A 12,160-nucleotide genomic window follows, 5' to 3' on the forward strand; every position below is an offset into this window, starting at 1 on the left:
TACCAGCCTCAGCAGGCGAGTCTCCGGCTCCTCTGCTCCCTCCTCCTCCTCCTCCTTCTCCTCTTCCTCCTCCATTTGGAGGGTCGCTCTCATCTCTCCGCAGCAGGTAAGGCCGCGACCCCCGGGGAAGCAGGGCTGGGCTGGCCGGAGGGACAAGGCGTCGCTGCCACCGGCCACCTGTGGGGCAGGCGTGAGCGTGGGAGCAGCAGGCTGCGAGGGCGGCCGGGCTGTCAGAGCGCCCCGGCTCTGCGCTGGGGAGAGGTAGCCGGTCTCTGGTCCTCGGCCCCGCACGGGGGACCCCCCGAGCTGACGAGTGCCAGTCCCAGGGTGCTTCGGAGAGGTGACGGTGAAGGACCACCACCGCCAAGATGGAGGTGGGGAGCCGGGAGGGGCCGCAGCTCGAGCGGGGGTCAGGACAGATGCTGGCTCCCACTCTCCTCCAAATGGGAGTCTCTGGGCGCTGGGGGTGCCGGGCAGGGTGGGGTGAGCAGAGCAGCTGCCCTGAGCTTGGAGACAGGAAGGGTTTGCGAGCAAAACAAGAAAAGACCAAGTTCCCCTTTCCGTGGTTTCCGGGCCTGGTACCTGCGGTGGGGGAGGAGGCAGGGTGGGGCTATGGCTTCCTGTCCCCCACCTCTAGTTTGGGGCTCCCCTTTCCCCAAACCCAGGCTGCTCACCTGAGACTGATGCCTTCACCCCAAAGCTTGATCTCTTCACACCTGCTCCTCTCCTGCTCTTCGGGCAGTCAGACTTAGGAGCCTCCTTGGGGGTGCCAGGGCGGGCAAGGGGGCTGCAGCCTCTGTGATAGGGGCCAGGCCTGAAGGCTGGAGAGACAGACAGGCAGAGGGTGTGGGCTCCGGCACTGAGCTGGAAGGTAATGTGGGGGGGCACCAGGATCAGGGGACCCTGGAGCCAGGAAAAGCCGGAGGTGAGCCCCTCAGCATGGCGTGCTCTGCGCCCAGCCACAGCGGGGGATCGTCCTCGCTGGGCCTCCCAGAAACCAGCCTTAGCCTCTCCCTTCCTGTGCAAAGGGGTGGAGATGACACTTAGGGCACCTGCTTTTTCTGAGCGGAGGCGAGAGGCAGCGGTGTGGGGGGAGGAGATACTGGGACCTGAGCCATTGCCTGTTTCTGGTGCCCAGAGACCTACTGGGGAAGCCATCCTGCCGCCTCAGTCCCTCCCGGGCAGGCCCACGCGCCATTTCCGTCTGTGTTCAGCCCTGTGCCAGGAGGCAAGGGAGAGCTGGCCCCTTTCTTGCCTTTAGGAAGATCTCCATGAGCTGTGAGGGAGGTGGGCTCTGGACACCGGGAGAGTGACCCCACCTCTGAGCTGTCTGGGCTGCTGCCCCCTGAGTCTAACCATTAGAAAGGAAGGGCTCTGCATCCATCGGTGTGTCAATCAACAAACACGCATTGCCGCTATACCACACCAGGCTCTGTGTAGAGGCTGGAGGTGCAGGATTGAGAGGGCGGCTCTGAGTGGCCTGGGGTGGGTGGAACAGGTGGGCTTGCAGGTCGGGCCCGAGTAAGGAGGTGCTGGGGACGGGTACCGGGGGAAGTGGCAGGCTGTCTGCAGAGTATGGGGCAGGGAGGTCCGGAGATGATATTAGGCCCTTACAAGGCAGACTAAGGGGTGTCATCTGGGGGAAGTGGGGGCCACTGTAAGGTTGGTTGACCCAAAGGGAGAAAAGCTTTCAACCCATGTGTCCCCAGGATGAGCCGGCAGGTGGTCCGCTCCAGCAAGTTCCGCCACGTGTTTGGACAGCCGGCCAAGGCTGACCAGTGCTATGAGGACGTGCGTGTCTCGCAGACCACCTGGGACAGCGGCTTCTGCGCCGTCAACCCCAAGTTTGTGGCCCTGATCTGCGAGGCCAGCGGAGGAGGGGCCTTCCTGGTGCTGCCCCTGAGCAAGGTGAGCCCTGGAGCTCCTCTGTCTAAGGGGGCCCTGCTGGCCAGGGCTCTGGGGAGGCACTGACTAGGAGACTGTCACCAGGTCATCCTCTGTAAGACTGAGCTGGGCCAGATGGGCCTCAGCCTCCTCTAGCTCCGACGTGCAGCGGTGGTATGGAAACCAGTGCTCAGAGGGGAGACAGGAGACGGTCACTGTGGACCCAGGATCGGGTTTCCCAAGTCTCAGTCTAGACCCTTCTCTCCTTGGAAGCACAGAGAGGGCTGCGTGGGGTTTCTGTGAGCCCAGCAATGCTCTCAGGCCTGGGGGCTCCAGGTCTGGGCCTGTCTGAGGAACCCAGCAAGCTCGCTCCCAGGCAGGGATAATCCAAAGGGCTTCTCCTCTCCCCTGCCCGGCCCATCCTCTGACCCTACTGCCCCCACTCCCTGTTGTCGCTGACCCCCTTCCCTAGCACGCTCCTGGGCTCTTTGGGGGGTGAGACAGGAAGGGGAGATGGGCCCTAAGTTTTACCTTAAAAGGGCCGATGGAAGCAAAGCGAAGAGGAAGTGGTTGTCGGGGTGAGAGCTGGGCCCCGCACCCCACACAGGCCTCCACACAGGAAGCCCTGCTGAAGCAGCTGTCCCCGGAAGAGGCCATTTCCAAACCTCTGTGCCTTCCTGGGGGCCTGTTATGACACTTCTGCCCCTTTCCCTTAGGCAGGACGTGTCCCTGCAGCCCCGCCATTCACGCACACTTCCCTGGAGCCCCCAAGCCCCACATCTGCCCAGGCTCCAGGGCTGTGGCCTCTTGTGCCCCTGGAAGCCTCGCCTGGGGAAGCTGGTGGAGTACTGACCCTTGGGACACAGATGAGATGGAGATGGAGACAGGCAGGAGCTTGTTAGGGTCCCACAGTAAGGCAGGGACAGGACAGCAGGCCACCCGTCCGCTTACGCTGCTTGTGCCAGCCCTCCTGGGTTTCCTTAGGCACTTTGGGACTGGGCAGAGAGAAACAAACCCTGCCCACCCCAGACCCAGTCCTCCTCCTGGGGACCCCACAGCCTCCCTCTCTGTGCCTCTCAAGGAGGTGTGGGGAGGTTGGGCTGGGTTTGGAGGACAACAGCACCTCCATTAAAGGCCCTGCTGTGCTCTCTAGACTGGACGTGTGGACAAGAATGTGCCCATGGTCTGTGGCCACACAGCCCCTGTGCTGGACATCGCCTGGTGCCCGCACAATGACAACGTCATTGCCAGCGGCTCTGAAGACTGCACAGTCATGGTGAGTGACGGCGGGACATGGGGCCAGCAAGCGGACTTGAGCATGGGGTCTGGCATCTGGAGCCCCAAGACTCACGCACCTCTTCTCTGCAGGTGTGGGAGATCCCAGACGGGGGCCTAACGCTGCCCCTGCGGGAGCCCGTCGTCACCCTGGAGGGCCACACCAAGCGTGTGGGCATCGTGGCCTGGCATCCCACAGCCCAGAATGTGCTCCTCAGTGCAGGTGCTGTGGAAGACAGGGTGGGCTGGTGGCTTCACACAGACGAGGGCAGGAGACTCACGGCTTCTGCGTCTGGGGGGACTGCGCAGGTTGTGACAACGTGATCCTGGTGTGGGACGTGGGCACTGGGACGGCTGTGCTGACGCTGGGTCCAGACGTGCACCCGGACACAATCTACAGCGTGGACTGGAGCCGAGACGGTGCCCTCATCTGTACCTCCTGCCGCGATAAGCGCGTGCGCATCATCGAGCCTCGCAAAGGCACTGTCGTGGCTGTGAGTCACCATGAGCCTTAACCCTTGACTCTGGGCCCTATATTTCTCTTACCTATCATCAACCAGACCTTTAGAGGCTTCCCTCTCTTTCCCACCCCCGGGGGCCGGCCCCTTAGGGGATGCGGGAGGGGGAGGGGGAGCGGTGCCTGACCTGCTACCTCCCTTGTCTTTCAGGAGAAGGACAGACCCCACGAGGGGACCCGGCCAGTGCGTGCTGTGTTTGTATCAGATGGAAAGATCCTGACCACAGGTTTCAGCCGCATGAGTGAGCGGCAGGTGGCGCTGTGGGACACAGTAAGTGCCCAGATGGAAAGCAGGAGGCCCTGGGCTGGGACTCTGCTGCAGGCTCAGGCCCTGCTCTGCTGCTTACCTGGCCAGGTGGTCACAGACCTGGGCTTACCCACCGTGAGATGGGGGCTTCCACTGGCTGGTGTGGGAGGCCCTCACCAGCTCACTGCCCGGTGCTCACCATCCCAGGGTTCGACATGGCCCAGCCCATTAGTGCCTCCTATCTGTCTCTGCAGAAGCACCTGGAGGAGCCGCTGTCCCTGCAGGAGCTGGACACAAGCAGTGGCGTCCTGCTGCCCTTCTTCGACCCCGACACCAACATTGTCTACCTCTGTGGCAAGGTGGCCCAGTCAGGCAGGGGCAGGGACAGGGAGGTGGGCAGGAGGGGGTTGGAGAGGACCTGGCCTTGGCAGCATCTGCTGGTGGTGACTCCCGCTCTGTACCCGCCACCTGCAGGGAGACAGCTCTATCCGGTACTTCGAGATCACTTCCGAGGCCCCCTTCCTGCACTATCTCTCCATGTTCAGTTCCAAGGAGTCCCAGCGTGGCATGGGCTACATGCCCAAACGTGGCCTGGAAGTGAACAAGTGTGAGATTGCCAGGTGACTGCCCCCAGACCCTGACCGGAGCGTGCTCCTTGGGCAGTGCTGACCTTGGCAAGGCATGGGCAATGCTCACCTTCCTGTTTCCACAGATTCTACAAGCTGCACGAGCGGAGGTGTGAGCCCATCGCCATGACAGTGCCTAGAAAGGTGACGCTCCCGTGTCTCTCCCTGGGCGCCCGGCTCTGGCTGGGGGAGTTGCAGGGTGGGGTTGCAGAAGACCTCTCTTAACCAGCCTTGGCCTTGCCCACAGTCGGACCTGTTCCAGGAGGACCTGTACCCGCCCACTGCAGGGCCTGATGCTGCCCTCACGGCTGAGGAGTGGCTGGGGGGCCGGGATGCTGGGCCGCTCCTCATTTCCCTCAAGGACGGTTATGTACCCCCAAAGAGCCGGGAGCTGAGGGTCAACCGGGGCCTGGACACGGGGCGCAGGAAGGCACCAGAGGCCAGTGGTGCTCCCAGCTCGGTGAGAGATGGTATAGGGCTGCCAGGGCTGCTACGGATGTGGGAGTGTCTAAGTGGGAGGAGGCTGGCTTTGAGAACTGCCCGATTGCACAAGGTTGGGGATCCTTTGAGGGCTAGGAGCAGATAATGCTGAGGTCTCAGAAAATGGGTTTCAAGCCTTCTGGCCTGCAAATCCCCAGGCAGCAAGTAACTGACACAAGGGGGACAAGCTCTATGGGTTTGGGAAGGGGCTTAGCAGATGCTAGGGCAACAGGAGCCCAAGGAGGGGCTGGGCCTAACGCCGCGCGGGTCTCCCAGGACACCGTATCCCGGCTGGAGGAGGAGATGAAGAAGCTCCAGGCCACGGTGCAGGAGCTACAGAAGCGCTTGGATAGGCTGGAGGAGACGGTCCAGGCCAAGTAGATGACCCTGGGCCTTCAACTGGGGTCACCCACACCCTCCCATGCACATCCCACTCCTCAGGCCGCAATGGCAGACAGGAAAACATAATAAAATGGCTTTATTTTCTGGTACCTCTCAGACTGTGATGACTTGTCCCCAGATGCTGGGTCTGCTGAACTGTCCTGCCTTCGAGCTGCCCCTGGCAGGACTGTCTCATGACGGGCCAGGGGGAGACTTCTTAGTGACCTACATCACCGGAACAGGGCCTTGGCAGATGGGAACCACCCTGCTGATGGGGGCGGTCAGGCTGTTCTCTATTTCTCTGCCAGCTATTTAAGGCCCTAGCCTTAAATTGAGTCCCTCAATTTTCCTCCTGTACCCCAAATCTGCTTTTCTATTCAATCAGTACATCCGGCTACCCGCAACTATCAACACTGGTGCTTGTGGGAATGAACTGTTGGCACTTACATGGTAAACATCTTTCACACCGCAGGCCCCAAAGCTAAAGATAACGAGGGGACCTTTTCTAAGAAACAGCCCCAGAGCAAGAGATGGACTCACTGAGTCTGGGCCCAAGTCTCCCCTTCCAGGTCAGAAGCCCCTTCCCTCCCACTGCATACTGCTGCTGCCTCTCTAGCCCTTCCCTGGGTTCCCCCAGGCCTGGCCTCTGCAGGACCGGCAGGAACAAAGCTGCCTGTCCCTCTTGAGGGGATGCTTGGTGTAGGTTTTAATGCCCAACTTAGTTGGCGGCCTTCTCTCCAGGCCTCAGTTGCCTGTCTATAAAAGAGAGAAGGGGGCCAGCAGGTGATGTGGTGGTTAAGGCACTGGATCCCACATGGCCAACTCGGTGGTTTAAGTCCCAGACCCAGTGGCTTGAAGGACACACTGGACACAAGTGTCCCTTCTCACTTTCTCTCTCTGGTGAGTACGCATGCCCTATGGCAAAAATCCTAAAGAAAAAAATGACATATATACACACACACACACACACACACACACACACACACACACACTTTTAAAAAAAGGGAGGAGGAAAGAAGGAATACCATCACAGCTCAGTGAATGCAGTGGTAGACCCCATCAGTTATGGTCTGGGCCTCTTAAAGAGGTGACATTCCTTTTCTGAGCCTCTCCTACACAATGGGGCCCATGGCCCTCTAGGGTCTTTGGGAGCAGCTCAGTCACTAGTATGACCCGCAGCCCAAGGAACTAAAGAGAGCTCATGATCCCTGCAACCCAGAGTTGAGCAGTCACTCGTGACTTCCAGCTTTACTAGCCCATTCTCTCTAATGGGACACGAGAGGGAGGTGGGGGTGGAAGTAATTCAGGGGCTAGAAATTAGCTGTGAACACACAGAACAGAGTAGCATGGCCGAAACTCGCAAATTTTTCCTTCCAGAGTCCTAGCCCCAACTTGGTGACTTGCTGTCCCTCCTGGGGGCCGGGAAACATCAGCATCCCAGGTGTGGTAAGCCCTGTTTGGGCAGCACCCCCAAGGCCTGGAAGGGCTGGGGAACCTGCAGGGGCTGTGTGGAATCCCCTGTTGTGCCTCTGGTATTGCAGTGGTGCTGGGAAGGGAAGTGCTTCCCGTCAGAACCCTGAAACCTGAGCATTTCACCTCTCTCCATATTTTTGCTTTTCCTTTTTAAAGTTTATTTATTGGGACCAGCAGATGGAGTCGCGGTTATGTTGCTGGACTCCCATGTAATTGACCATAGTTTGAGTCCCAGACCTGGTGGCTAAACGCCAGGGGCATGTGTGCGCATTCCCAAGATCCTGAGAGGAGACTGGAGAAGAAAGCATTGCAGCATGGCCATCCCCTCCCACCCAGGGGCAATTTCTCACTGTCTGTCTCTCTCTTTCTCTCCAGTGAATGCACGCATCCTATAACAAAATTCTCTCTTTAAAAAAGAAGTTATTTATTTATTCCACAAGCAAGAGGCACACATAAAGACAAGGACAAAGATTCAGCACCACTGACAAAGTCTTGATACTGCAATCCACTGCTAGCCCCAGCCAGCCCAGACAACCGGCACAAGTGCCTGGGGGACTCAGCAATCTTCCCTGGGCCTTGGCCTCACAGAGGCTGCAGTTTACCCTGCATCACGGTCAGGACCCCCACCTCTGCACCTTGAAGGCTGGCACAGAGCAGGAATTCCAGTTCTCTGTAGGTAGGGTGGGTGGTGGCAGTACAGACTCCTAGGGGTCTACAAAGAACTACAGAGATGGGGGGCCCTAAAAGGTACTTTAACGTCATAATTTCCATTGTATGAACAAGAGGTCGATAGGTGAGGGACTCGACAGACAGAAGCCACGCCTGGAATCAGGCCTCAGCGACTCTCACACAACACACCGACACAGGAGCTGGTGGTGATTCATAATTTAATGTCTGCACAGGGCCTAGGCCCTCATTTCTGCCGCTCTCGGGCCCACTGCTCGGGAGTCAGGGTTTTCTGCTCAAACGCATGGATGTGCGGGAGCTCTTCTGCCAGACACGCGTTCACCAGCCTGGAGTGTGAGAGACCGGGTGACGCCAGGGGCTGAGTCGTGGTCCCCGGGACGTAGGAACACCCAGGACGAATACTGAAGCTTAAATACTAGAAGCAGGGCCCCGCGAGGGTGGGATGCCGGGGGTCATGGGTCACAATGGAGGAGGTGAGGAAGTTAGGGTGCAGGGGCAGGGGGAGTAGCCAGGATGTGGATCTAGAGTTGGGACCGCGCTGGGCAAGGTTTCTCGGGGTCTCACCGGTGTCTCTGAAGTAGCGGTTTCCCCTCGAACTTGGCCGACACCACCAGGACTCGGAAGCTGGACGCACAACGGTTGGGAGTGGTGTCCTCCACCTCCTGCCGGACAGAAAGATGTGGATGGTGCCGAGCCCGCCCCCCAGGAGCCCTTTTCCCCTTGTCGGGCGATTCAACTCACCACGTGCTCTGCCTCCAGGTCCCGCTGCAGCTTCTCCCGGAGGGAGTCGGCGCTGAGCTCCATTGCCGCAGCCCAAGGGGTACCGAAACCCAGCTCGGACCCCGGCCACCCTGCTTTCCGCCCTTACAGGTGCCACTTCCGCTGGGGCATCTATGTTCTTCCGCCCTTACTAAGGCGTCCTTTACACAAGCCAGGCTTTCTAACAGTCAAGGGTTTCCGCGCCTACGCCAGTTAGCCAATCAGAGTCTGCATACGGACGGCCTCTGTGGGAGCCGACGCTAACTGGTCGGCGCCAGTCTCCTGCTCCGCCGGCTGGGTTCAGTGGGCCGGTTGGGACACTTATCTCCAGCCACGAGAGGGTGCACCGGCCTGTGGCGCTGTGGGCACCAGGGCGCCTCGGCATCGCCCTAAGCGCTCTTCCCCGGACAAGCATCGTGCAGTCCTCGAAACCCAGTCCTCCCTGGGGCGCTAGGTCACAGCAGTCACTCCCCAGCTGCGGCCCCTGACCCACCCCACAAGTCCCTATGGGCCCCGCGGGGGGCACAGCGAGGCCGGGACGCTTTTTCGGCGTCTACCTGTTGTACTGTCTGAACCCTCGGCACCGGGGCCGCGTCTATGTGGGGTTCACTGTCAACCCTGCTCGTCGAGTACAGCAGCACAACGGGGGCCGCAAAAAGGGCGGGGCCTGGCGGACCAGCGGGCGAGGGCCCTGGTAAGAGGGGGCAGGTCTCTGTGTCTGGAAGTTTTGTGGAGGGGCGGGCCCCGCGACAGAGAGGCCTGTGGTAAGGGGCAGAGCCGCCGTGGGGACTGATCTACCGGACTGAGGGCCGGGTGGCTAGTGACGAGGGCGGGGCTGTCACAGGGGAGGGGCATGGCAGGGAGGCGGAGCCCTGTGAAACCCCAGTGGGACTCAGGGGGGAGGTGGACGAGGGAAGGGTTTGATGGCCGGGGCTGGGGTCCGACGGCAGGAAGCTTGGTTAGCCAGGCTGGGCTGCCATCGCGCCTAGAAGGGAGAAGCTGGGGAGAGTGAAGTACCTGTGACTGGAGGCGGGGACCGGGGTTGGTGTGCCAGAAGTTGCACCTCCAAGAGGGCTAGGCCTGAACTGTGTGTGAGGACTGCTCTCGGGTGGGACCCTAAGGGAACCATGAGGGGCAGATTCAGCTTGACATGGGGTGGGGAGGGCGACTCACGGGCCTGCACCCTCGTCCTGCTCCCCAGGGAGATGGTGCTCATCGTGCACGGCTTCCCGTCCGCAGTGGCCGCTCTTCGGGTAAGAGATGCGGAGTGTGAGCAGGTGGGCCTGGGGTTGGGGCCTGATCCGGGAAGTCCTGACGTTCATGTACTCCCCACTGGCAGTTCGAGTGGGCCTGGCAGCACCCGCAAGCCTCTCGCCGCCTGGCGCACGTGGGTCGGCGCGTGCGCGGAGAGGCTGCCTTCGCTTTCCATCTACGCGTGCTGGCGCACATGCTGCGCACGCTGCCCTGGGCGCGCCTCCCGCTCACTCTGCGCTGGCTGCGCCAGGACTTCCACTGCGATCTCAGCCCGCCGCCGCCTCCGCATGTGCCCCTGGCTTTTGGGCCTGTGCCACCTAGGGCCTCAGCCCCGAAGCACTGCACTGTTCCCTTGGCTGACACCCAGCCCAAGCCCGACCCGGACCAGGGTGCCGAGGCCTGCTGTGCCCTGTGTACTAACCAGCTCCAGGTGAGGCTCACCTCAGGTAGGGTCCGTTCTAGGTTTGAGGGATTGGGCAACCCACTGGACACTGTGGCCACTCTGCTCTTAAGTCTAAAATGGGGGATGACAGCACTTGTGGCCATTCTTGGTTCCTGCAAAAGTCCTTTCCCTTGGACTAGAAGGTTCTTTCCTAGGCATCCAGTTTCAATAACATGCCACCACCTCCATGAAGTCTTCCCTGGCCCTCCATCTAAAATTGCAGCTCTGAGGGGCCAGCAGATGGCATAATGGCTATGTCGCTGGACTACCATGTAGTCAACCAGGGTTGAATCCAGCACAGGTTACTTAAACTCGTGCTGGGTGCATGTGCGTGTGTGCCCAAGATCCTGAGAGGAGAATGGAGGAGAAGGGATTGCGGCGTGGTCATCCCCCTGGGGGAGGGGGTGACTTTTCACTTTCTGTCTGTCTCTTTCTGGCAAGCGCACATACCCTATAACGAAAACCTCTCAAAAAATAAAAAATAAAAAAAATTGCAGCTGTTTCATTCTACCCCCTTTCCCTTAACACGGATCATCTGACATACTACGCTTTTTTTTCTTTTTTTTGGAAAGGTTTTTGCTATAGGGTGCGTGCACTCGCCAGAGAAATACAGAGAGATAGAAAGCGAGAAATCACCCCCCAGGGGGATGGTCACACCGCAATCCCTTCTCCTCCATTCTCCTCTCAGGATCTTGGGCATGCACGCACATGCACTCAGTGTGAGTTTTAAGCCACCTCCCAGGTCTGGGACTCAAACTGTGGTCGACTACATGGGAGTCCAGCGACATAGCCATTATGCTAACTGCTGGTCTCCGCATTTATTTTTCTTATCAGTACCCCACCCTAACACAAGTCCATGAGGGCAGAACTTGTTCACTACTGTAGACCAGGGTCCTGCACAGAGCAGATGGTCACCAGGTATTCAGTGAGCAGAGATGGTCCTCCTGGCTTCTCCTGGGCTCTCAGTAGTGCAAACCTGAGTACCGGAGTATTTCACAGAGCAATTGACTGGAGAGTGCTCAGCCCAAAGGAAGTACAGTCTGCTGCAGTGGCCAGGTTGTTTATAATCACTGCTGATGCTCAGAGGATGCCAGTCCTCTTAGTCCCTGTGGGCAGGTATTTTAACCTGTCCACCCCTCGCTTTCTCATCTGCTTAACACAGTACTAGTACGTGCCTCACTGGGTTCTTACACGATGACCAAGAGCAGTGTCTGGCTGATAAAAATACCTAATGAGTATTAACTGCAATCTTTCCTTGTTCTCTCTTACTTGCCTGCCACCCCTGACAGGATGAAGAGGGCCCCCTGTGTTGCCCCCACCCTGGCTGTACGCTAAGGGCTCACATAATCTGCTTGGCAGAGGAGTTCCTTCGGGAAGAACCAGGGCAGCTTCTGCCCCTAGAGGGCCAGTGCCCTAGGTGAGCCCAGTACCCCCAGTGTCCCCAACCCTCCCCTGCTCCTTTTGTGTCACCCCCGTGGGTCTGGGCATTTTACTTGAGTACAATACAAAGCCTGCTGGCATGGTGGTTAAGGAGCGGGACTCCACATGGCCGACTGTGCGGTTGAGTCCCAGACTCAGCAGCTTGAAAACACCCCAGGTTCGTGTGCCTGGGCGAGCTCTGGGAACAGGGTGCCAAGTAGCCCAGTAGAGCCCAGGCTGCTGCGTCCTCCTCTTGACCCCTAGGGCCTAGCCGTGAGGGGCTTGTGATGCTTGACTCTGTCCCCCCTACCTACTGCATCTCTTGGTAGCTGTAAGAACTCACTGCTTTGGGGAGACTTGATCTGGCTGAGCCAAATGGGTATAGAGGAAGAAGTCTTGGAATTAGAAGAGGTGAGAGATGGCTTTATCCCCAGCTTCCCTACCCCCCATCCTGAGCTGCCTTTGACCCACTTCTGTCTCCACAGGGACACTGGACAGACATGCTGAAGACCTGATCTCAGCATCTCCAACCCTCCCCTGCTCCTTTTCTGTGTCTCCCCTATGGGTCTGGGCACTTTTACCTGAATATAATACAAAGCCTGCTTGCTGGTGTGGTGGTGAAGGAGCCGGATCACACATGGCCGACTGTGCGGTTGAGTCCCAGACTCAACAGCCTGAAAAACACTCCAGGTCCATGTGCGTGCGTGCCCCAGATT

The 12,160-nt window shown here is 59.2% G+C and overlaps 4 protein-coding genes across 8 annotated transcripts in view; 2 read left to right on the plus strand and 2 right to left on the minus strand.

The window, feature by feature from the left end:
* Positions 1-1,701, minus strand: part of LOC106734831 (translation initiation factor IF-2-like) — a 2,186-nt gene extending 485 nt beyond the window's left edge. The window contains exons 1-2 of the mRNA XM_027771674.1: positions 675-1,701; positions 4-177 (exon numbers count right to left, since the gene is read on the minus strand). Coding sequence (XP_027627475.1) covers positions 4-177; positions 675-1,158 — 658 coding nt within the window. The 5' untranslated portion in view covers positions 1,159-1,701. The remainder of the gene's footprint in view (positions 1-3; positions 178-674) is intronic.
* On the plus strand, positions 7-5,520 carry CORO1A (coronin 1A). 3 transcript variants are annotated; one of them, XM_006148218.3, is made up of 11 exons: positions 7-106; positions 1,710-1,908; positions 3,038-3,160; positions 3,253-3,382; positions 3,469-3,653; positions 3,828-3,947; positions 4,178-4,282; positions 4,398-4,543; positions 4,636-4,693; positions 4,797-5,009; positions 5,306-5,520. In XM_006148218.3, exons 2-11 carry the CDS (start codon positions 1,711-1,713, stop codon positions 5,408-5,410), a joined length of 1,383 nt encoding a protein of 460 aa, XP_006148280.1. In that variant the 5' UTR covers positions 7-106; position 1,710; the 3' UTR covers positions 5,411-5,520. The 3 variants fall into 3 exon arrangements, with proteins under 3 accessions (XP_006148280.1, XP_027627542.1, XP_027627541.1); XM_027771741.1 differs by lacking the exon at positions 7-106 and adding an exon at positions 753-871; XM_027771740.1 differs by lacking the exon at positions 7-106 and adding an exon at positions 793-925.
* Positions 5,521-7,753: 2,233 nt separating this feature from the next.
* Positions 7,754-8,453, minus strand: BOLA2B (bolA family member 2B). The gene is made up of 3 exons (XM_006148223.3): positions 8,312-8,453; positions 8,135-8,232; positions 7,754-7,896 (listed from the first exon to the last, which is right to left on the minus strand). Exons 1-3 carry the CDS (start codon positions 8,372-8,374, stop codon positions 7,797-7,799), a joined length of 261 nt encoding a protein of 86 aa, XP_006148285.1. The 5' UTR covers positions 8,375-8,453; the 3' UTR covers positions 7,754-7,796.
* Positions 8,454-8,812: 359 nt separating this feature from the next.
* SLX1A (structure-specific endonuclease subunit SLX1A) lies at positions 8,813-12,035 on the plus strand. Of its 3 annotated transcripts, XM_006148219.3 has the most exons (6): positions 8,813-9,023; positions 9,531-9,582; positions 9,669-10,013; positions 11,315-11,442; positions 11,774-11,855; positions 11,930-12,035. In XM_006148219.3, exons 1-6 carry the CDS (start codon positions 8,836-8,838, stop codon positions 11,957-11,959), a joined length of 825 nt encoding a protein of 274 aa, XP_006148281.1. In that variant the 5' UTR covers positions 8,813-8,835; the 3' UTR covers positions 11,960-12,035. The 3 variants fall into 3 exon arrangements, with proteins under 3 accessions (XP_006148281.1, XP_006148282.1, XP_006148284.1); XM_006148220.3 differs by lacking the exon at positions 11,774-11,855; XM_006148222.3 differs by lacking the exon at positions 9,669-10,013.
* The last annotated feature ends 125 nt before the right edge of the window (positions 12,036-12,160 follow it).

Source organism: Tupaia chinensis, unplaced genomic scaffold (assembly GCF_000334495.1).
Source record: "Tupaia chinensis unplaced genomic scaffold, TupChi_1.0 Scaffold000231_1, whole genome shotgun sequence".
NCBI lineage: Eukaryota > Metazoa > Chordata > Mammalia > Scandentia > Tupaiidae > Tupaia > Tupaia belangeri.